At 47.2% G+C, this 24,812-nt stretch overlaps 1 protein-coding gene across 5 annotated transcripts in view; it reads left to right on the top strand.

Annotated features, from left to right (window-relative positions):
* Positions 1-23,374, top strand: part of ANO7 (anoctamin 7) — a 61,740-nt gene extending 38,366 nt beyond the window's left edge. For 4 of the 5 annotated variants that reach the window (XM_073601500.1, XM_073601499.1, XM_073601498.1 and 1 more), the window contains 14 exons: positions 6-102; positions 177-320; positions 693-830; positions 1,874-1,972; positions 2,512-2,614; positions 5,732-5,843; positions 6,001-6,055; positions 7,192-7,289; positions 7,991-8,127; positions 8,727-8,932; positions 9,388-9,530; positions 11,986-12,076; positions 13,164-13,323; positions 22,282-23,374. In XM_073601500.1, the coding sequence (XP_073457601.1) occupies positions 6-102; positions 177-320; positions 693-830; positions 1,874-1,972; positions 2,512-2,614; positions 5,732-5,843; positions 6,001-6,055; positions 7,192-7,289; positions 7,991-8,127; positions 8,727-8,932; positions 9,388-9,530; positions 11,986-12,076; positions 13,164-13,323; positions 22,282-22,316 (1,618 nt within the window). In that variant the 3' untranslated portion in view covers positions 22,317-23,374. The remainder of the gene's footprint in view (positions 1-5; positions 103-176; positions 321-692; positions 831-1,873; positions 1,973-2,511; positions 2,615-5,731; positions 5,844-6,000; positions 6,056-7,191; positions 7,290-7,990; positions 8,128-8,726; positions 8,933-9,387; positions 9,531-11,985; positions 12,077-13,163; positions 13,324-22,281) is intronic. The other variant, XM_073601501.1, reaches the window with a different exon arrangement.
* Positions 23,375-24,812: the final 1,438 nt, after the last annotated feature.

The raw sequence follows: 24,812 nt of genomic DNA, 5'->3' as shown, positions 1-24,812 counted from the left end.
CGCAGGCAGCAAGTCTGTGACAGCGGGAAGGAGTTCCTGATGTGCCCACTGTGTGACACCTGTAAGACCTGGTACATCTCTGAGATCTGCCCCATGGCAAAGGTGGGTGGAGTGGAGACCCTTGTGAATGGCTGTCCGTGGGAGATCCCTGCTCACCCCCAAATTGCATCTTCTAGGTTGGGTATCTGTTTGACCACCCAGGAACGGTCTTCTTTAGCATCTTCATGTCCTTCTGGGCGGTCACTTTCCTGGAGTATTGGAAGAGAAAGAATGCAACCTTGGCCCATCACTGGGACTGCATGGACTTCCAGGAGGATGAGGTGAGGATAAATGCCCCATGATTGTGAAGACTTCACGCATGACCCCACATGGTACAGAGCAACAGCCTTCACCCTAATCATGGCTTTGTACACAGTGTCCTATCTATATCTGTGTCTTGACAGACAGCTGTTTAACCCAAGCCACCATTTGTCAGGCAACAAATTCAAGTTCTTAAAGTGTTTCTAGGTTAGGTGAGAGATTTAATTCCTCCGAAAGCCTTCTGGATCCATAGCTGGGGAGGTTATTAACATACAATGTTCAGCCCACTCAGATAACATAGGCTCTACTTATTGATTTCTCAAAATATTTATAGGTGGTTTCTTCTTGTTTTGAATGTGCCTATTCTGACCTTCTCACCAATGTATGTCCAGGAGCCCCCACGGCCAGAATTTGCTGCGATGGCCCCACAGATGGAGCAGAACCCAATCACAGGAGTAAAGGAACCATACTTTCCAGAAAGAGCTCGTCTCTCTCGAATCCTCACTGGATCCATGGTGATTGTGATCATGGTGAGGTCCTAGATTTCTCCATTAGTTGTTGAAGGTTTTCTCAGTTACTATTATCAACAAAAATTTGTTTTTGGGGGGAGTAATGTAGGGGTACACTAAATGCAGGATGGACTAACTTAAGCTTACTGTAATTGTGGCATTTCCAAAGAGACTTTCCTTTAATACTGTATGTCATCCCACTCGATAATGACGACCCCTCCAAATGATCCAACATGAGTAATTCTTTCCCTGCCGATAAGGCATGAGAAACCTAAAATGTCTTGTGTCCAGGTGGCGGGGGGGACTTTCAGAACTTCAGTTGATTTTATAGAAGCCAGTGTTTCTAGTCACCCTAGCACATGCTTTGTTATTTACTTCTGGTGTCTTTTTTGGAGAACCAAACTTTGCCTTAAGTTACAGTACAATGTACTGGAATTTTGCTAAATGCCCCTTTTTGAAGTCCAGGAGGAAATGTTGGGTGAAGACAAAATGAGATGTGCTCCCTTGAGCAAATGGTCTTGTAGACTTTGGTTTAGAACACGAGATCAGGAACAACCCTTAAATACTCAATCTCTTGCACTATATAACCCCCAACACTGGCCTTAGATCAGCTGGTGACCTCCTTTATGGGCCGTGATCTCTAGACCGACTTGGGCGGTTTGAGCCTCTCTTTCAAGAAGTAGCCACCACACTGCCCTGTACCTCATAAATGTATGAAGTTCAAAGGGAAAAATGGTCACAAAAAGGTAAGGAGAGCACAAAGAGAGCCAGGGGGTTGCGGCTCACTACATATGAACAACCTTTAAGCCATAGTCTCTTCTAATTGCGAGCCTGCAAAAGGGTATCTATCTGCTTTCTGGATCCTCATGACAATGAACATTTTTTTATTAAATATTTCAAAGGAAATGTTTGTGTTATGGTTAGCTATGACCAAGCTGCATGTCGAACTGAACATCTCCAAAGGAAACAGAGAAGAACCGAATTATCTGAAATGTTGGCGCTCCTCAAATGTAATTCTGCGAGAAGAACCCCCTTCCATATCTGTGTGTCTCTTCTCTCTGCAGCTGTGTGTAGTGATGATCTTCTTGGTGTCGGTGATCATGTACCGTGGAATCGTCAGTATGATGATGTATCACACAGGAAATAGCATTCTCATGACGCAGGTAAGACGAAACCGCTGGTAGACTATAATGCAGACTGGAACTAAAATAAAAGGGACACCAATTCTCCAGCCTCAATTGTGCCAAACAGAATTAGAAATCCCTTAAACACACTAGGGGTCATTTACAGAGCCAGGCGCTATAGGCCAGAAAACGTGATCGGCTGAGACAAGTGCAGTAGTGGCGTACAATCTTTCTGCTAATTACCCCCTCTAGTGGACAGTTATAACATTGCACCGGTTTGGAATGCAGTTATCGCAGTGTGTGCTAGTTTATGCAGGAAGGATAATGTATTTATCACAACAACTTGTATAAACGATAGAGGCAAGTTTCTGGCCTTCCTTCGCGCCTGATAATGTCAATCGCCAGAAAATTATTTAAATAAGTTAGTGCTGATTGTGTAATTTTTGGCACCTGTAAATCCTATACCTGTTTATATTGGCCCATTGCAATGTAAGATTTAAATCTTCTTATTAATTGGCAGTATAACGTATCTCCTCCTCAATCATGATCCACAAGTATTTCTGTGTTCTGAATTGTAGGCTGGTAACATTGCCAATATCAGCAGCACTATGGTCAACCTAGTCCTCATCTTGCTAATGAGTCAAGTCTACACCTCCCTGGCTGAAAAACTAACCCGATGGGGTGAGTAGTGCATGGTGAGAACACGATGAGGTGGATAGTGCATGGTGAGAACACGATGAGGTGGGTAGTGCATGGTGAGAACACAATAAGGTGGGTAGTGCATGGTGAGGACACTATGAGGTGGGTAGTGCATGGTGAGGACACTATGAGGTGAGTAGTGCATGGTGAAAACACAATGAGGAGGGTAGTGCATGGTGAGAACATAATGAGGAGGGTAGTGCATGGTGAGAACACAATGAAGTGGGTAGTGCATGGTGAGAACACAATGAGAAGGTAGTGCATGGTAGGAACACAATGAGAAGGTAGTGCATGGTGAAAACGCAATGAGGAGGGTAGTACATGGTGAGAAAACGATGGGGTGAGTAGTGCATGGTGAGAACACAATGAGGAGGGTAGTACATGGTAAGAACACAATAAGGTGGGTAGTGCATGGAGAGAACACTATGAGGTGGGTAGTGCATGGTGAAAACACAGTGCGGAGTATAGTACATGGTGAGAACACAATGAGGAGGGTAGTACATGGTGAGAACACAATGAGCAGAGTAGTACATGGTGAGAACATAATGAGGAGGGTAGTACATGGTGAGAACACAATAAGGTGGGAGGTGCATGGAGAGAACACTATGAGGTGGGTAGTGCATGGTGAAAACACAATGAGGAGGGTAGTACATGGTGAGAACACAATGATGAGGTTAGTACATGGTGAGAACACAATGAGGAGAGTAGTACATGGTGAGAACACAATGAGGAGGATAGTACATGGTGATAACACAATGAGGAGGGTAGTACATGGTGAGAACACAATGATGAGGTTAGTACATGGTGAGAACACAATGAGGAGAGTAGTAAATGGTGAGAACACAATGAGGAGGGTAGTACATGGTGAGAACACAATGAGGAGAGTAGTACATGGTGAGAACACAATGAGGAGGGTAGTACATGTTGAGAACACAATAAGGTGGGTAGTGCATGGAGCGAACACTATGAGGTGGGTAGTGCATGGTGAAAACACAGTGCGGAGTATAGTACATGGTGAGAACACAATGAGGAGGGTAGTACATGGTGAGAACACAATGATGAGGTTAGTACATGGTGAGAACACAATGAGGAGAGTAGTACATGGTGAGAACACAATGAGGAGGATAGTACATGGTGAGAACACAATGAGGAGGGTAGTACATGGTGAGAACACAATGAGGAGGGTAGTACATGGTGAGAACACAATGAGGAGGGTAGTACATGGTGAGAACACAATGAGGAGAGTAGTACATGGTGAGAACACAATGAGAAGGGTAGTATATGGTGAGAACACAATGAGGAGAGTAGTACATGGTGCGAACACAATGAGGAGAGTAGTACATGGTGAGAACACAATGAGGAGGGTTGTACATGGTGAGAACACAATAAGGTGGGTAGTGCGTGGTGAGAACACAATGCGGAGGATAGTACATGGTAAGAACACAATGAAGTGGGTAGTGCATGGAGAGAACACAGTAGAGTGGATAGCGCAAGCTGAGAACACATGGTGAGAACACAATGAGGAGAGTAGTGCATGGTGGGAACACAATGAGGTGGGTAGTGCATGGTGAGAACACGATGAGGTGGGTAGTGCATGGTGAAAACACAGTGGGGTGGGTAAAGCATGTTGAAAACACGATGAGGTGGGTAGTGCATGGTGAGAATAGGATGAGGTGGGTAGTGCATGGTGGGAATACGATGAGGTGGGTAGTGCATGGTGAGAATACGATGAGGTGGGTAGTGCATGGTGGGAATACGATGAGGTGGGTAGTGCATGGTGAGAACACGATGAGGTGGGTAGTGCTTGGTATACACTTGCTAGACATTACGGGAGAGTAAGGAGGAGGTTAGCATATTGGTCTTGCAGTGCTGGTGTTTCAGAGTTTATTGGGGGCATTAGAGTATTAGCTCCTTTGGTGGAAGAATAATGTGGGTGTGCATATGGTCAGGGTATTGTGTACTGTACCTAAAAATGATTATTTTCGGATTCTCTGAAAGCTTACAACACCAGATCCAGGGTGGAATTTGACCACCATTGTAGCATTCTAGGGGGCGATCTTCCCACTGACCCTTTTTAGTATACTCGGAGTATCACTAGCATGGCCCTGGTTATTGTTATAGGGGATGGAGGTGGAGGGTTCAGAGGAACGGTAAAGGGTTCTCAATACACCCTGTATAAATAGCTTAGAAATATGCTCTGTAGTGCTATGCATCTCTCTGTATCTGACAGACAGGTGCTCTTGTGTAACCATTTGCTCCTTCCTATTAAATAGCGTGATGTGGTTCCTGTAACAGTCCTCGGGATGAGGGATCAGAGGGACAGTAAAGGGATTTCTACAGCATCCAGTACATATAGCTTAGAAAATACCTCTTCAGTTTTATGCATCTCTTTGTATCTGATAGATAGGTGCTCTAGTATAATGCTCATTCCGTCCACTTAGAATGCTGTGGCCCTGGTTATTTTTGTCTAGGAAGGGGTCTGAAGGGGCTGTAAAGGGGAAAGGGGTCCCTACAACATCCGAATCATATAGGTTAGAATTTACCTCTGAGGTTTTATGCATCCCCCTGTATCTGATATAGGAGATCTGGTGTACTATTCATCCCCTCTGAATTATAAGCATTATTATGGCCCTGGTTATTGTTGTGTGGAAAGGGGGCTGGAGGGACTGTAAAGGGGTCCCTACAATGCCCAGTGCATATAGTTTAGAAATACCTTTGTGGTTTTATGCCTCTCTCTATATCTTTTAGTTAGTGTGATTGTGTAATACTTTCCTCATTCCCATGGCCCTGGGTAAGGACCTTGGGATGAGGTGTTTAGAGGGGCAGTAAAGGGATTCTCTGCAGTGCTCAGTACAGTATATAACATTTCCTATGCGTTCCAATGAGTCTCTCTGCAGATATCTGAAAAATAGGTGATCCTATGTAGTTCTAGTCTTCTTTCAAAGAATCAGCATGGTGTGGCCCTGGGTATTGTCCATGGGATTTGGTGGGTAGTAGATAGTAAAGGTGTCTTTACAGTGCCCAGCACAAACAGCTTAGACAGGACCTTTTGTGATAGGCAGGTGCTCTTGGATAACCCTTATCTCCTCACTATCACAGAGATGCATCGCACCCAATCGTTACATGAGGATGCGTTTACCTTTAAGGTTTTCATCTTCCAGTTTGTGAACTTCTACTCATCACCATTCTATGTGGCTTTCTTCAAAGGCAGGTGAGAAGACAATTTTGCTGCTACATCCTCAATATCTATTGCCCGTGCACACTGCCCCGGCTACAGAAATATAGTCAATAATCTAATCGTGGGACACTGACAATGTACAAAACCAACCAAACGGGGCCTTTGATGACTGTGCGTTTCTGCCTTGCAGATTTGTGGGATATCCCGGCCAGTATGGCAAACTCTTGGGTATGAGGAACGAGGATGTAAGTTTTATCGCTTATGAATAAATATATTGTGACTTACTGGGCATGTAGCAAATATGAAGATGAATATATTATATATTTTATGAAACCCCACAGGGCGTAAAATCAACCAGAATGATTTTATTCCCTTGGTGCATCCAGATATCATTTTGTTTCAGGAAGAACAGACTAATTTCAAATGCAAGACAGGTTTGGGATCCATTACACTGAGCACTTGGGCGTCTCAATAAGGGGACTTGGAGTTATTTGGAGCCCTGTGATGGTTGCATGCTATAAGTACTGCAGAGAGCACTATTATCATTTATAATAACGCCTAGAAATACACACCTTACCATCACACCTAGAGGTGCTTGTTAGACATCCCATTTCAAAACCATAGCCAATATGAAGTCCACCACCCCCCCCACCATCACTTTGTTACCATAACATCCTCTACTCTTCTGGGAAAACTTTCAACAATATTTCCCAGGGTGTCTGTGGGATTTTCTGCCCATTTGTAAGGGCAGGTAATAATGCTGGATGAGAAGACCTGGTTGATCATCAGCTCACATCACCTTCAATAGGGTTGAGGTCAGGCACTGCTGTTGTATGAGACAACCTGGCTCGAAATTGAGGTTCCAAGCCATCCCAAAGGTGTTCAGTAGGGTTGAGGCTGGGTACTGATGTTGGATGACTCTTGAAATTGAGTTTCCGAGCTATCCCAAAGGTGATCAGTAAGGTTCAGGTCGGGGCTCTGTGCAGGACACTCAAGTTCCTCTACATGACAGTGGTCACATTATGTCTTTGTGGAGCTGACTTTGTACTCAGGGGCACAGAAACGAAAATGGTTTTGTCCACACTGTTACCACAAGGGTGGAAGAGCATTAGTGTTATACTAGGCTGATTTCTTTTAACTTAACAAAACCAAAGTTTCAGTTTTATGAGTCCTATTGTCCTTGAACTTCTTCTAACAGGTATTCAGAATGCTATGAATGTCCAATCCTGTAATGTGCAAAGCCTATTGTTTAAAAGCAAACATTGAAAACCATCTGGTCATCTCCTAGCCAAAGATCATTTCCCCACACATGGGGGTGCTTTACATTTTGGATGAGTATCAATTGCTCTCTGTGGTATTTATTTTCTACGTTCCTCTACAGTGTGGTCCAGGTGGCTGCCTCATAGAACTGGCCCAACAGCTCTTCATTATAATGGTCGGCAAGCAGATTGTCAGCAATATCCAGGAGTTTCTGTTACCGTAAGTGATATGGACAGATAACTAATGTACATTAATGTATAATTGACATATATAATTGGAGGACGCCTAACCATAAAATGCTTGAAAGTGATGAAAATGGATCGTTTTTGGTGGTCATGGAGATGGGGTGTGAAGGTACAAGTGGTGGGGCTGGTCCATGCCTGAATCAAATCCAAGCACTTATGTTGTATAGTTTTAGTTGAGCAGTATGTTTGAGTAGCTGAAGGTTGGCACTAGATCTTAAGCTCCATCTTCTGGCTAAAGGTCAAGGGGTTCGAGACCTTTCACATAAATGCATCAAAGCCAGGATTTTAGGATTACATACAAAAAAATGTTAGCTGGGTTCCCTGTATGTGCAGACCACCTTTGCCGACATAGTAGTATCTTCAGGTCTTTGAAGATGGACAGTTATGGAAGATCATTGTGGACCCTTAAAACAAACAAGTCATAGTTTGATGGAAAAAAGAATAAGAACCACCACTGAAGGTCTCAAAAATGCAATTTCAAGAAAGCTTTGAAAAATAACCAAGCATAGAGTTAGGAGACAGAACTTACCCTGATCTATAACATGAGCTGGTGTCCAGCCTTCTGACCCTCATTATACCGTAGACAATGTTTTGGGCAATGCATATACAGTATTTGTGGTTAATACACATACATGTGAAATCTGCCAGTTTATCACCTTTTGCTTTCTCTGGCAGGAAGTTGAAGTCATGGCGGCAGAGGCGGCAGCTGGCCAAGGTCCGCGGGACGCAGATCTCTGAGGAACCCCAGCGATGGGAGGAAGACTATGAACTCATTGAGTGTGAGGGGCTCTTCGAGGAGTACCTGGAGATGGGTGAGTGACCTGCTTGGGTAAATGGCAGCTTTCTACACCTCCAGAAAGTTCTAGATGGAAAAAAATGAACCCTACAAAAGGCTTGGCCAAAGAACAAATCCACTTCACAATAGGAACAAATCCTGTGTACACAATAGGAGGTGTCTGGTGGATGCTCCACGGGGAGGGGGGTATTAAAGGACCCCCTTATATTCCCTCACTTATGGTACTCTGTAAACACCACTTGGAGGTGTCTAGTGGATGCTCCATTGGGGGGGGGGGGAATTAAAAGACCCCTCCATATTCCCTTACATATGGCACTCTGTAAACACACAAGATACCGATCCCTCCTTTTGAGGGTCTAAAACTCATGTTGCAGGTTGACTGGGAGGAAAATACCCCAATTATTGAACTTTACCAACACGAACACACTCACTTCCCCCTATCAATACCCCATCTTTATTATTTTAGCAGGAGAAGACAACGAACCAACAAAAATGAAATACAAAACAATAAATGGAATGATTACAAATGTTATGTATGGAGACCTAAGGGCTGTAAAGCGGGGGAGGGGGTCATAATATGCCGTCTCTACAACCTTGACCTGTCTCTTCTCTTAGTCATCCAGTTTGGCTTCATCACCATCTTTGTGGCCGCGTTCCCGCTGGCTCCGCTTTTCGCTCTACTCAACAACTGGGTGGAAATTCGCCTGGATGCCCAGAAGTTCGTGCGCGAATATCGACGCCCCGTGGCAGAGCGGGCTCAACACATCGGTGTCTGGTTCCATATTCTGGAGGCCTTGGCCCAACTCTCCGTCATTGTCAATGTGAGTGAGGCAAAACCCTTCCCTGGAGCCGTATTCCTCCTCTACCCTTCTTCTAGGCCGGATCTATCAATACATTTACTAGTGATACCCAAACATCTTTTTATTGCTCTCAAAATGATATCAGGATATGACTATGATAGTTTAATATGATTTTAGTAGTTCAGTATGTTTCTCCTTTCATTGTCCAATCAAAGGCGGGGAGATGGACAATACATGTAAGTATTACCTAACTGCAGCTGAGAAAAGTCAGTTCTTCGGCCCTGCTAGACAGGGTGGCAGAGCTGTGCAAATCTCAGGACTGGATGGACAGCCCTACAAAATATTTGGCAGGTAATTCAGCCCCCCTATAGGTATTTCATTTGTGTATTAGGCTGTTCGCCAGGCGTTCAGGTTTAAACCACCGCTTATATAAGTGGTAGGAAGATGGTGAGTCCCCGTGTCTCTGCTTATTCCAGGCTTTCCTCATTGCCTTCACCTCCGACTTCCTACCGCGTCTTCTCTACCAGTACGAATACGACAGCAACTTGGACGGCTTCCTGAACTTCACGCTGTCCTACTCCCCGCACAGCTACGTGTCCACCAACCACACCCTGTGCAGGTGAGAGGCCCCATTCCTTACATACAGGGGGGTAGAAGACACGCCATTGGTGGGCAGTTATGTCCTTGGGGACAAGTGGCCAAGGGACAATGTCCCATCCCGGACTGAACCATTTGGAATGAGTTTTCTGACTCTGGACATCAAATACCCCCAGCAGGTCATGTCATGAGAATCCACGGGAACAACCAGGGGTTTTCTTCTCAGAGGATAGGTGCAGGTACTACCCACCTCTGAGCACCCCTTGTCTCCGCCCCCTACCCACCTCTGAGCACCCCTTGTCTCCGCCCCCTACCCGCCTCTGAGCACCCCTTGTCTCCGCCCCATACCCACCTCTGAGCACCCCTTGTCTCTGCCCCCTACCCACCTCTGAGCACCCCTTGTCTCCGCCCCCTACCCACCTCTGAGCACGCCTTGTCTCCGCCCCTACCCACCTCTGAGCACCCCTTGTCTCCGCCCCCTACCCACCTCTGAGCACCCCTTGTCTCCACCCCTATCCACCTCTGAGCACCCCTTGTCTCCACCCCCTACCCACCTCGGAGCACCCCTTGTCTCCGCCCCCTACCCACCTCTGAGCACCCCTTGTCTCCGCCCCCTACCCACCTCTAAGCACCCCTTGTCTCCGCCCCCTACCCAACCCTGAGAACCCCTTGTCTCCGCCCCCTACCCACCTCTGAGAACCCCTTGTCTCTGCCCCCTACCCACCTCTAAGCACCCCTTGTCTCCACCCCTATCCACCTCTGAGCACCCCTTGTCTCCACCCCCTACCCACCTCGGAGTACCCCTTGTCTCCGCCCTCTACCCACCTCTAAGCACCCCTTGTCTCCACCCCCTACCCACCTCTGAGCACCCCTTGTCTCTGCCCCCTACCCACCTTTGAGCACCCCTTGTCTCCGCCCCTATCCACCTCTGAGCAATCCTTGTCTCCACCCCCTACCCACCTCTGAGCACCCCTTGTCTCTGCCCCCTACCCACCTCTAAGCACCGTCTCTTGCTTCCATGCCCTACCCACCTCCTAATACCGCCCCTTTTAGAGAGTACAGAACCAAGTATCATTTATGGTGATAAGTAATTTGTATAGAATGTGTCAATGATACCAATAAAAGCAGTAAAAATTGATCCCCTGCAGCAAGCAACAATAGATCCTACCAGCAATAACAGACCCCCCCAAAAAACTATAGACCCCCCACAACAAAACACTCCCCCCAGCATCAATATACCCCTCTCTCAGCAGTAAATCCCTCCCAACAACAATAGACCCAGCAAAAAAATACCCCCCAGCAACAATAGATCCCCCAGCAGCTATTGACACCCTGCAACAAAATACTCCCCCAACATCAATAGACCGCTCCCTCAACAGTAGATCTCTTCCAACAACAACAGATCCGCCACCAGCAACAATAGACCTCCCCAGCAGCAACAGATCCCCCTCCCCGACAATAGATCTGCCCCTGCAACCATAGATCCTCCAGCAGCCAGAAACAATAGACCCCCTACAACAAAATACTCCTGCATCATTAAAAGACCCCTCCCTCAACAGTATATCACTCCCAACAACAATATATCCCCCACCAGCAACACTAGACCTCCCTAGCGGAAACAGATTTCCCCCCAAGAATAGATCTGTCCCTATAGACACCCTCCAACAAAATACTCCCCCACCATCAATAAACCCCTCCCTCAACAACAGATCCTCCACCAGCAACAATAGACCTCCCCAGCAGCAACAGATCCCCCTCCAGACAATAGATCTGCCCCAGCAACAATAGATCCTCCAGGAGCCAGAAACAATAGACCCCCCAGCAGCTATAGACCTCCTGCAACAAAATACTCCCCCATCATTTATGGATCCCTCACTCATCAGTAGATCCCTCCCAACAACAACAGATCCCCCACCAGCAACAATAGACCTCCCCAGCAGCAACAGATCCCCCCAACAATAGATCTGCCCCTATAGATACCCGGCAACAAAATACTCCCCCAGCGTCCATAGACCCCTCCCTCAACAGTAGATCCCCCAGAATCCAGAAACAATAGATCCCCCAGCATCCAGAAACAATAGATCCCCCCCAGCACCCCTTGTCATTACATTTAATGCTGGGGGTGAAAAGAGCCCTGGGAACAAATAAGGTGATGATCCACCCCAGACATGGAATAGAATTTCCCCGTCCAGCTCCAGCCAAAGGTTTCCTTTGTATATTGGAGTGTCTTCGATCGGATTGGCTTATATTTCTGTCTGTGTCCCCACAAATCTACAAATCTATATTCCTGCAGGGGGTCAGTGAAAAGGGAAGTGACATTAATTCGAACCCCTAAAAAAAGTATCTTTTCAGCACATTGCTGTTTTTCTCTCCCCTCTGTCAGTGATAATGGGGGGGGGGGGCTGTGTATATAGATCCGCTCTATGAATGTTTGGGGGTCACCCCGGGGTCACCCCATCTCTCTGTGTATGGTGCAGGTACAAAGCCTTCCGGGATGAGGACGGGAGATTCACTCTCTTCTATTGGAAGCTTCTGGCCGTGCGGTTGGGGTTCATCATCGCCTTTGAGGTGAGTGGATATGAGAGCCAATAAATCCGGTTATTGATCTGAGAATGGAGGAGCGAAGAGAGCGGACACCGAGGTAATATATCCATAGCGATCGATGGAAGGAACGCACACACCGCTGCACTCTACATCACATGCCTCACCTCTTGACCTCTCATTGGGATCCATAAAATAATCATTCCTCAGCAGAATATTAGCTATAATGTTTACTCAGCACTTGCAGTTTACAACTTTCAATGCTGCTGGCTCCTGCTCTCTCAGGGCTGCTTCCCTGAACTTCCAGTCTTCACAGGAATGAGATAACAGTGCACAGTGTCTGGGGTCAGTCTGTTAGTGTGGAGAAAAGGGAGAAGGAGGAGGAGGAGAGACAAGGTAAGGGGGAGGGGAAGGTAAGGGGGGAAGTGGAGCAGAGGAGGGTAATGAGGAGGAGGAGGGAGAAGGAGGAGGGGAAGGTAAGTGGGAGGAGGAGGGAGGAAGGTAATGAGCAGGAGGAGCAAGGGAAGGGGGAGGGAAGGGGGAGGAGGAGGGGGGGAGAGTTTTGCTATTATAGGCTATGGGGCTGTGTGTGTCTATTGATGCACACAGTGTAGGGAGACTACTACTCCCTGTATACAAGGGTGGCTCAATAAGATGCTGCAAGAGAAAGGAGCCACCCCGAAACAGGAAACCCGGGGCGGAGGTCATGTGACCAGCTTAGACTGGAACATAGACAAGGGTTAAAGATAAAGAAGCTGCATCCTCAGTGAGGGAATAAATCAGCATCTGAAAGTGAATACAATACAGAGGGTGTAATATCACTTTAAGGTGACACATGCGCACTGTAATGGCAGCACAATGCACATACGCCAATTAGTTAACATGCTCTGTGATAAAAAACAAGTTATTTTTGTAACATTGTTGCAGTTTGTTGTTCAGATGTAGCAAAAATGTTACAATTAAAAAAACGAAATCAAACTGGACTGTGATGTGTATCCCGGGATTGTATGATGTGTGGCGCCCTCAGTATTTGGAAGATGTGGTGGGTCCGGGTATATCGGTGTAACGATTGTGCAGATTGTCCTGACGTATCTCTGTGTCTCCCCTCCCCCAGCACGTGGTGTTCTTCAGTCTGCGCTGTATTGATTGGATGGTCCCGGACATTCCAGAGTCAGTGGAGATTAAAGTGAAGCGGGAGCGGTACCTGGCCAAGCAGGCCCTGGCCGACAACCAGGAGGTTCTGCTGACGGTGAGTCCGGCCTCCAGCTCCCCAGGTCAGTCAGCGGCACGGTTGGTGTTGTGCGTTGCATGTCGCCGTCTTGTGACAGTGCGGTGTCTCGTGATGTCGTGTCACTGTGCTGTGCTGGATGTTGTACAGGACCGCACCACCCTCACATCTCAGAAAATGTCACCCACCGCCCTCAGCACCCGCCAGGTAACTCCGCACCCGCCAGGTAACTCCGCCCTCAGCACCTGCCAGGTAACTCCGCCCTCAGCACCCGCCAGGTAACACCGTCCTCAGCACCCGCCAGGTAACTCCGCCCTCCGTACCCTCCAAGTAACACATCCTCAGCACCCGCCAGGTAACTCCGCACTTGCCAGGTAACTCCGCCCTCAGCACCCACCAGGTAACTCCGCACCCGCCGGGTAACACCGTCCTCAGCACCCGCCAGGTAACTCCACCCTCCGTACCCTCCAAGTAACACATCCTCAGCACCCGCCAGGTAACTCCGCACTTGCCAGGTAACTCCGCCCTCAGCACCCGCCAGGTAACTCCGCACCCGCCAGGTAACTCCGCCCTCAGCACCCGCCAGGTAACTCCGCCCTCCATACCCTCCAAGTAACACCATCCTCAGCACCCGCCAGGTAACTCCGCACTTGCCAGGTAACTCCGCCCTCAGCACCCGCCAGGTAACTCCGCACCCGCCAGGTAACACCGTCCTCAGCACCCGCCAGGTAACTCCACCCTCCGTACCCTCCAAGTAACACATCCTCAGCACCCGCCAGGTAACTCCGCACTTGCCAGGTAACTCCGCCCTCAGCACCCGCCAGGTAACTCCGCACCCGCCAGGTAACTCCGCCCTCAGCACCCGCCAGGTAACTCCGCCCTCCGTACCCTCCAAGTAACACCATCCTCAGCACCCGCCAGATAACTCCGCACTTGCCAGGTAACACCGCCCTCCGCACCCACCAGGTAACTCCGCACTTGTCAGGTAACCCCTGCCCTCCGCACCCGCCAGGTAACTCCGCCCTCAGCACCCGCCAGGTAACTCCGCACTCGCCAGGTAACACCGCCCTCCGCACCCGCCAGGTAACTCCGCACCCGCCAGGTAACTCCGCGCTCAGCACACGCCAGGTAACTCCGCCCTCCGCACTCGCTAGGTAACGCCGCCCTCCGCACCCGCCAGGTAACTCCGCACCCGCCAGGTAACTCCGCCCTCCGCACTCGCCAGGTAACTCCGCCCTCCGCACCCGCCAGGTAACTCCGCACCCGCCAGGTAACTCCGCCCTTAGCACCCGCCAGGTAACACCCCCCTCAGCACCCGCCAGGTAACGCTGCCCCCGCCAGGTAACTCCGCCCTCCACACCTGCCCAGTAATGCCGCCCTCCGCACCCGCCAGGTAATTCCGCCCTCCGCTCCCGTCTGGTAATGCCGCCCCCCGCACCCGCCAGGTAACGCCGCCCACTGCACCCACCAGGTAACTCCACACCTGTAAGGTAACTCCACCTTCCACACCCGTAAGGTAACTCCACCCCCCGCACCCGCCAGGTAAAACCGCCCCTGGTGCACCCGTCAGGTGACGCAGCCCTCCGCACCCGCCAGGTAACGCCTTCACCTTTCCAGAAAACGGGGGGAAATGTATGTGGGGGAGACAAAACAGAAATCTGCCTGCCTCAAACTATTCCAATACTGATTGAATGTTAGTCCCGAGACCCTAACACTAAGCCTAACCTCAATACCTACCTAATACTAACCCTAATAGTAATCCTAACACTAACCCTATATACAATAATAATTCTAACCTTAATACCTAGCCAATGCTAACCCTATCGATAATAACCCTATCACTAACCTTAAAACCAACCTAATAATAACCCTATCCTTAATACTAACCCTAACACTAACTCTATCCCTAGTAATAATCCTAACACTAACCTTATCCCTAATTTTAATCATAATACTAACCATAACCCTAACACTAATCCTATTACTAATAATAACCCTAACACTAACCCTATCCCTAATTATGACCCTAACACTAACCCTATCCCTAATTCTAATGCTAACCATAGGCCTAACACTAATCCTATCACTAATTCTAATCCTAATACTAACCATAACCCTAACACTAATCATAACCCTAATAATAATCCTAACACTAACCTTATCCCTAATTCTAATCCTAATACTAACCATAACCCTAACACTAATCCTATTACTAATAATAACCCTAACACTAACCATATCCCTAATTATGACCCTAATTGAAGACTTGAACTCACCTTGACTCTCCCCGTTTTCTGATCTGCACAGCCCCCCCTCTTCATCCCCGGACACTCGATGTGGAAGGTTGTTGTTGTTTTGTTGTTAATAATAATAATTATGATAAAAGTTTAAAAAAAATAACGAAATAAAAAGTTAGGGAGGTTCTGTGACCCCCAGAGACACACAGAGTTCTTCGCACCCCCCCTCCCCCCATCCCCCCTCCTGTCCCCTTCTCAGCCGACTCCAATGCGTTTTTCCGGAATGTTGGGACTTTTGGCGCAGTGCGAACTCTCAGTGTTGCTCCTCTGTCCTCTTGCTGAAGCCGTATCACTCCTGAGGTTCTCCGGCCAGTTCTTCTCAGTCTGTTGGCCATTCGAAGGAATTCTGAGACACAAATAGATTTCCATAAATTAGAAGCGGAGGGACTCAGCGGACAATGGCGGCTCTCAGGGCCGGCGGCGGGGGTGGGGGAGGCTGCCCTCGGGGGGGGGGGGGGGTGTTCATTCTCGGATTTAATCCTTTTCTCACCGAAGACGCCAATCTGGAGCACTTTCCTGAAAAGCGCGGCGTTTGACATTGGCCGCCCCCGGTACCTGCCATCGCCGCGCACAAAAGGCGGAATAAGGAGAGCTTTGTGCCGCGCCGAGTTCTTTTGTGTCCCAAACATTCCCAAATTATAGAATAGCTCCACATTCCTGGGATGGGGGGGAGGGGTGCGGGTCTCCCGGTGGGGTCACCATCCATGAGGGTTAAAAAAAAAAGATTGTCTGATTATTGCAACCAAATCGAACAATCTGCTGCCATATACAGTATCTGACTAAAAGTAAGTACACCCCTCAGTGACATTTGTGTAAATCTTTTCTTCTATCTTTTCATGTGACAACACTGAAGAAATGACACTTGTCTACAATGTAAAGTAGTGAGTGTACAGCTTGTATAACAGTGTAAATTTGCTGTCCCCTCAAAATAACTCAACACACAGCCATTAATGTCTAAACCGCTGGCAACAAAAGTCAGTACACCCCCTAAGTGAAAATGTCCAAATTGGGCCCAATCAGCCATTTTCCCTCCCCGGTGTCATGTGATTCATTAGTGTTACAAGGTCTCAGGTGTGAATGGGGAGCAGGTGTGTTAAATTTGGTGTTATCGCTCTCACTCTCTCATACTGGTCACTGGAAGTTCAACATGGCACCTCATGGCAAAGAACTCTCTGAGGATATGAAAAAAAAGAATTGTTGCTCTACATAAAGATGGCCTAGGCTATAAGAAGATTGCCAAGACCCTGAAACTGAGCTGCAGCACGGTGGCCAAGACCATACAGCGGTATAACAGGACAGGTTCCACTCAGAACAGGCCTCGCCATGGTCCACCAAAGAAGTTGAGGTCACGTGATCAGCGTCATATCCAGAGGTTGTCTTTGGGAAATAGACGTATGAGTGCTGCCAGCATTGCTGCAGAGGTTGTAGGGGTGGGGGGTCAGCCTGTCAGTGCTCAGACCATACGCCGCACACTGCATCAAATTGGTCTGCATGGCTGTCATCCCAGAAGGAAGCCTCTTCTAAAGATGATGTACAAGAAAGACCACAAACAGTTTGCTGAATACAAGCAGACTAAGGAGATGGATTACTGGAACCATGTCCTGTGGTCTGATGAGACCAAGATAAACGTATTTGGTTCAGATGGTGACAAGCGTGTGTGGGGGCAACCAGGTGAGGAGGACAAAGACAAGTGTGTCTTGTCTACAGTCAAGCATGGTGGTGGGAGTGTCATGGTCTGGGGCTGCATGAGTGCTGCCGGCACTGGGGGGCTACAGATCATTGAGGGAACCATGAATGCCAACATGTACTGTGATATACTGAAGAGGAGCATGATCCCCTCCCTTCAGAGACTGGGCCGCAGGGCAGTATTCCAACATGATAACCACCCCAAACACACCTCCAAGACCACCACTGCCTTGCTAAAGAAGCTGAGGGTAAAGGTGATGGACTGGCCAAGCATGTCTCCAGACCTAAACCCTATTGATCATCTGTGGGACATCCTCAAACGGAAGGTGGAGGAGCGCAAGGTCTCTAACATCCACCAGCTCTGTGATGTCATCATGGAGGAGGGGAAGAGGACTCCAGTGACAACCTGTGAAGCTCTGGTGACCTCCATGCCCAGGAGGGTTAAGGCAGTGCTGGAAAATAATGGCGGTCACACAGCATATTGACACTTTGGGCCCAATTTGGACACTTTCACTTAGGGGTGTACTGACTTTTGTTGCCAGTGGTTTAGACATTAATGGCTGTGTGTTGAGTTATTTTGAGGGGACAGCAAATTTACACTGTTATACAAGCTGTACACTCACTACTTTACATTGTAGACAAAGTGTCATTTCTTCAGTGTTGTCACATGAAAAGATACAAGAAAAGATTTACAAAAATGTGAGGGGTGTACTTACTTTTGTCAGATACTGTAGAAGGAACAAGTGGCCGGAAATGTGCTTGTGTCTGGGGCGGCGTATGTGAGGCCAATGTGATCCTGTCCTCCGCTAAATCACATACATGCAGGGAAGGTGGGGGGGGGGGGGAGGATTGTATTTCCAAGCCAACAGATTCCCATTTTCCACTATGGCGCGGTGCTGCGTTGCACCTGGGGATGCGTTTCACCTTCTGCACATTCTTTCAGACGCAGTCGGCCCCATTCAGATGCGTTACTATTGCCACTTAGAGGCGGCTTTTTCTTGCAATTTTTTTTACGAGACTGAAAACATCCTTCTACATACGCCGCCCAAAGGCTGCGTACAAACCACGCCGGTGCGATGGAGCGTGCGGCCGTTCCCACGTGTCATGTGTAGGGGCAGCCCCTTCATTTCGCTGCCCTATGTATGAGAAACGTGGAAATTGCCTTCCTGACTTTTTTTTTTGCAAAATTGCATTGCACTTAGCTGCATGCTGCTGTGCAAGAATGCAGAAGAAGAAAGTCCATCAGATTCATACGGGGGCGCAATGGCGGCGGTGGGGAAAATAAGGAGCCCCCTTAAACAGGAACTTCGCCATTACTATCAAAAATAACATTTTTAAATCTTAAAAATTGTCCCTTTATAAAAGTAGTAAAAAAAAAAAAAAAAAACCCCATACTTACTAGCCCATGGGGGTCCAGTGTTGTCTTGCTTGTATGGAAAGTTCTCCGTATACTGCTCCTCTCCAGCGCCGCCATCTTGAATTCATTTATGGCGCATGCCAGTAAACTGGTAGACATCGTTGCCCTTTCTGCGGATAATGTGTGACATCCAGTGGCAGCTGGTGCTCCATTTTTCGGGGGCGGCAATGAAACACCCTCCCCCCCAAATGCTCGCCAGCCCCACCCACCACCTTATCAGCCCCACTATCCAGCCTGCCAGCCCCGCACTTACCCCATCCAGGTCGTGGGTGGCTTCCCCAGCTTCTCCTCCCGGCCAATCCTGTCTAAGGACCCGCTTCCTGTCCTGATTGGCCGGGAGGAGAAGCAAAAGGACGGCAGCGAATGTTAATGCGCTAATGTCACAAGTGGGCGGGCTCTGTGTCCCCGAGCCCAACCTTTTTGAAGCCAATTAGAATCGCCGGTTGTAATCATGTGCTTCGAATAAAAAAAAAAACGTAGAACTGTATGCGTCCGGTGTCCCGCATGGAGATTGGGGGGGCCGGGGCATACAGATTAGGGGGCGGCGCCCCTGCACCCTTAATGGACCGTTCTGCCTCCTGCGACAAGTGATGTAGAAATCCCAGTTCGCAGGACCGCGCACGTGCGCATAAACGCCGCAGAGAGACCCGCGGCAAGTAAATGCTACATACACATTCATGTTACATTTACTTCCTAGGAAGGTATATTATATTTACTTGTTTTTTCTTATTTTTTCCAAATATAAATAAAATAAAAAAAGAACAAAATAAATTTGTGTTGAACAACAATGCAATATTGTTATAAAGAACATGTAACCATTGAAGATTAGTATCCAGTATTTATAAACAGCCCATAACACATTCATGATAGAAGAATGAAGCATTTCATCAATAAGAGAGATGGTGGAACTTTTCTTGGTCTAATTGTGGATGAAATTAGTCCCAAACTAACAATTGGTTATAATTTCAAGGATATACCAAGAATTTGCTTTTCATAGAAACAAATATAAACGAAAAAAAAAAAAAAAATACTCAGGTGAAACAATCTGATAGAACACCGGCATCGGACATCTTGCTACACCCAGCTACGCCTTGAATTTCAGATTTATTTTAGCAATAAAGTGAGTATATATAAATAAATATAGTATAGTGACATCTACGATGCTGTTTGGATGTTTAATTTTTAAAGCCTAAAGTTTTAGCGCACAGTAATGTGTGGTGTACCAACATGACCTCCACCACCTTCCTACTGCTGGGTGTACCAACATGGCCTCTGCCACCTTCCTACTGCTGGGTGTACTAACATGACCTCCGCCACCTTCCTACTGCTGGGTGTACCAACATGGCCTCCGCCACCTTCCTACTGCAGGGTGTACCAACATGGCCTCCCCCACCTTCCTACTGCAGGGTGTACCAAAATGGCCTCCGCCACCTTCCTACTGCTGGGTGTACCAGCATGGCCTCCGCCACCTTCCTACTGCAGGGTGTACCAACATGGCCTCCCCCACCTTTCTACTGCAGGGTGTACCAACATGGCCTCCCCCACCTTTCTACTGCAGGGTGTACCAACATGGCCTCTGCCACCTTCCTACTGCAGGGTGTACCAACATAGCCTCCGACACCTTCCTACTGCTGGGTGTACCAGCATGGCCTCCGCCACCTTCCTACTGCTGGGTGTACCAGCATGGCCTCCGCCACCTTCCTACTGCTGGGTGTACCAGCATGGCCTCCGTCACCTTTCTACTGCAGGGTGTACCAACATGGCCTCCGCCACCTTCCTACTGCTGGGTGTACCAGCATGGCCTCCACCACCTTCCTACTACAGGGTGTACCAACATGGCCTCCGCCACCTTCCTAATGCAGGGTGTGACAACATGGCCTTCGCCACCTTCCTACTGCAGGGTGTACCAACATGGCCTCCGCCACCTTCCTACTGCAGGGCGTACTAACATGGCCTCCACCACCTTCCTACTGCAGGGTGTACCAGCATGGCCTCCGCCACCTTGTAGCGTCACATATGACAACCCATCACATTTCGCTACCCGCTAGAGTGCACATGTGTGACGCCGCCATATGCATTCCAACACTTTTACGACAAAACTCCACACCCCTCGCGGGCTTGCTTCGCTCGCCACGCTTCAGGCACGGCCTCGCTTCGCTCGGCATAATTATAATCTGACTCTATGTCCACTTGGATGGTGGGGCTTGAACCTGGACTTAGGGGTGGAGTTTTGTCATAAAAGTGTCGGAACGCATATGGCGGCATCGCGCATGCGCACTCCAGCGGGTAGCGAAATGTGATGGGTCGCCATATGTGACGCTACAACCTTCCTACTGCAGGGTGTACCAACATGGCCTCCACCACCTTCCTACTGCGGCTGACTTCTTCCCACTGCAGATGTTCTGTCAGATGAGCAAACCTGGTAGCGGTGGAACGCATGTGCAGCTGACGGAGCTTCACTTCCGTTACCTAATCTGACGGGTCGCTGATTCTGACAGGGCACCTGCAAGCCTGAGCTAAGGGCAGATGGATGGAATGAAGGAAATGCTACACGAATCATCTGCCCTTACTCAAGATGGCTGCGGTTAGGAATGCTAGGGAGGTGTTTTACAAAGTGATTTCTGAAGTTTGCCTTAAATATTAAAAATTAATCAAATAGTGTTTTTGGTTTGTGTGCTCAGATACAGTTTAGTTCCACTTTAACAAGAATTGCATAATATGTAGGACATGGAGCGATTTTGCGATCTGTGGGCATACTGTAACCAAATGATATTTAATATAAATATTATTATTAATATTATTCAGGATCTATATATTATTATTATTATTATTATTATTATTATTATTATTATTATTATTTAGGATCTATAAATTATTATTATTTTTGTTCAGGATCTATATGTTATTATTATTTTTGTTCGGGATCTATATGTTATTATTATTACTATTATTATTATTGTTATTTTTATTCAGGATCTATATATTATTATTATTTAGGATCTATATGTTATTATTTTTCAGGATCTTTGTATTATTTATTATTATTATTTATTATTTAGGATCTATCTATCTATTATTATTATTATATTATATTATTAGTAATAATAATAAATAGATCCTGAATGTATGCATTATTTATTATTATTATTATTATTATTATTATTATTATTATTATTATTCTATTATTTATTATTCAGGATCTATTTATTAATAATAATAATAATAATAATAATAGTAGTAGTAGTAGTAGTAGTAATAGTAGTAGTAGTAGTAGTAGTAATAATAATAATAAAAAATAACATATAGATCCTGAATAAAAATGATAATAATTTATAGATCCTAAATATGTATAATTAATAATAATATATAGGAACCTAAATAATAATAGATCCTGAATTAACAAAAAATATAATTATTATTTTTGTTATTGTTATTAATAATAATAATAACAATAATATTTCTTTTTAATTCAGGATCTATATATTGTTATTTATTATTATTATTATTTTAATTTTTATTATTATTATTTTAATTTTTATTATTATTATTATTACTATTATTACAGTTCTTGCAGTAACACACATCTGACTTTGCTCTCTTCCAGCAAGCAGCATTTCACCCTGCGGCCTGATCGACTGAGTTTGCCGAGACGTACCCGGCCAGCGGTCGGAGATTAGGCGATAGCTTGGGATTGGGTCCATGGCAATAGAGGGCGGAGCTATGTATAGACTGTGGATCTGAGTGGAGTCGTTGGCTGGGAGAGCGCGGAGGAGCGAACGGACTAAATATTCGATGTCTTCCAATGACGGACTGTTATACTTTGCACCAAAAAAAAAAACTTTGGAAATGCACGCTGCACCCCGGACGGGTAAAGACTGGATGGAAATAATACGCTCATTAATGTTATTGAAGGTGACACAGACACACAATGGATGTCATAGGGCTGAGTCCTGATTGGTCGCTCACCATTGGAGGGAACTTTTTAGTTGAAGCACAGACCCCATGACTAAGCTCCAGGGGGAGGGGGTGAAACGCGTTGGTCGGATTCCAGGCTGAAGTTGCCACTCCATTCATTGCAGTAGATGTGCGACTTCCAGGGGTCACCCTTCCTTTCTTAGACCTAAAGCACAAACGCCAGGGAAGGGTCCCTATTACTGCCCCCCCCTCCCCCGTTCACATTCCTTCTACTATATCAGCCCCCTCCCCCTCACCCCACTCACCTTCTCGCAAAATATGACAAAATATAGAGAACACGCCTTCAGTGAAGTGTCAGACAGCACGTGCACAGGTGACCTTAGCCGAGCCCATTCCATGTGACCTCGCCCAGCCAATAGAAAGCTAGTTGGAGAATCGTGCACTACCAGAAGGGGGCGCTAACACGCCTCCATGGGTTTGATGCTGGGTGTGTTTACTTAAAAGGTTTCCGGATGTGATAACTCCGCCCTGATCAGAGGGGCGGTCCTGTGACCCCGTGTATAAAAAGAGCACAACTAGACCCCCCCACCACTTCCTCTTCTTAAATCATAGGGGCCCCGTGTGGCCCCCAGGTGCATGGTCTGGGCTTTATGTGATAATAACTGGAGCATGAGAAACGCTGCACTGTATCCATCCAATCATTATTCTGCCACATGTATCTTCCTGTCTCTTTGTAATAATAATAATAATAAAGCACAAGAATGTTGATGTTTCATGCCGAGGATTTCTGGTAAAATATTGATGATTGTCGGGCTTTGTTCTCAGAGAATAGGTGTAGAAACTCCTCCCCTTTCCTAGTTACCGCTTGTCTCCGCCCCCTACCCACCCCCGAGCACCGTCTCTTGCTTCCACCCCCTGCCCGCCTCCGAGTACCGCCCCCTTTTAGAGATAGATCCTTCCAGCAATAACAAACCCCCCCTCCCCAGCAACAATAGACCAATTCCCAGCAACAATAGACCTCCCCAGAAACAAAAGACCCCCTGCAACAATATACTCCCCCAGCATCAACAGACCCCCCCTGCCTCATCAGTAGATCCATCCCAACAACAACTGACCCCCTACAACAACAATAGATCCTCCCCAGCAGTAATAGACCTCACCAGCATCAATTGACCCCCCTCCCTCATCAGTAGATCCATCCCAACAATAATGGACCCCCTCCAACAACAGTAGATCCTCACCAGCAGTAATAGACCTCACCAGCATCAATTGACCCCCTCCCTCATCAGTAGATCCATCCCAACAATAATGGAACCCCCTCCAACAACAGTAGATCCTCACCAGCAGTAATAGACCTCACCAGCATCAATTGACCCCCCTCCATCAAAAGAAGATCCCTCCCAACAAGAATTAAACCCCTCCAGCAATAACAGACCCCACCAGTAGAAATAGACCTCCCCAGCAACAATAGACCCCCTGCAACAAAACAACCCCCCAACATCAGTAGACCTCTGTCTTAACAGTAGATCCATCCTAATAACATCTGACCCCCCCCCCCCTCAGCAGCAAAAGATTCCCCACTGCAATAACAGACTCTCCAGCAATAATAGACTCCCCCCAGCAACAATATACTCCCCCAGGATAAAAGTCCCCTCCCTCAACAGTAGATCCATCCCAATAACAATTTATACACCCCTTCCATCAACAATAGATCCCTTACTAGCAATAATAGACCTCCCCAGCAACAATAGACCCCCTGCAACACAATAAACCCCTAACATTGATAGACCGCTCCTTCAACAGTAGATCCCTCACAACAATTGACCTCCTCAAGCAACAATAGATCCCATACCAGCAACAATAGACCTCCCCAGAAACAATAGACCCCCTGCAACAAAATAATCTCCCAACATCAGTAGATCCCTCAACAGTAGATCCATCCCAACAACAATTGACTCCCCCCTCCAGCAATAATATACCTCCCCAGCAACAATAGACCCCCCTGCAATAAAATACCCCCCCAGAATCAATAGACCCCTCCCTCAAAAGTAGGTCCCTCCCAACAACAATGGACCACCCCTTCCAGCAACAATAAATCCACACCAGAAGTTAAAGCCCTTCACAGCAACAATAGATCCCCTGCAACAAAATGCTCCCCCAGCATCAATATACCCCCTCCTTCATCAGTAGATTCCTCCCAACAACTGACCCTCTCCAACA

This window comes from Aquarana catesbeiana, linkage group LG10 (assembly GCF_042186555.1).
Source record: "Aquarana catesbeiana isolate 2022-GZ linkage group LG10, ASM4218655v1, whole genome shotgun sequence".
Classification (NCBI taxonomy): domain Eukaryota; kingdom Metazoa; phylum Chordata; class Amphibia; order Anura; family Ranidae; genus Aquarana; species Aquarana catesbeiana.
This window is presented reverse-complemented; position numbering and strand designations above follow the sequence as displayed.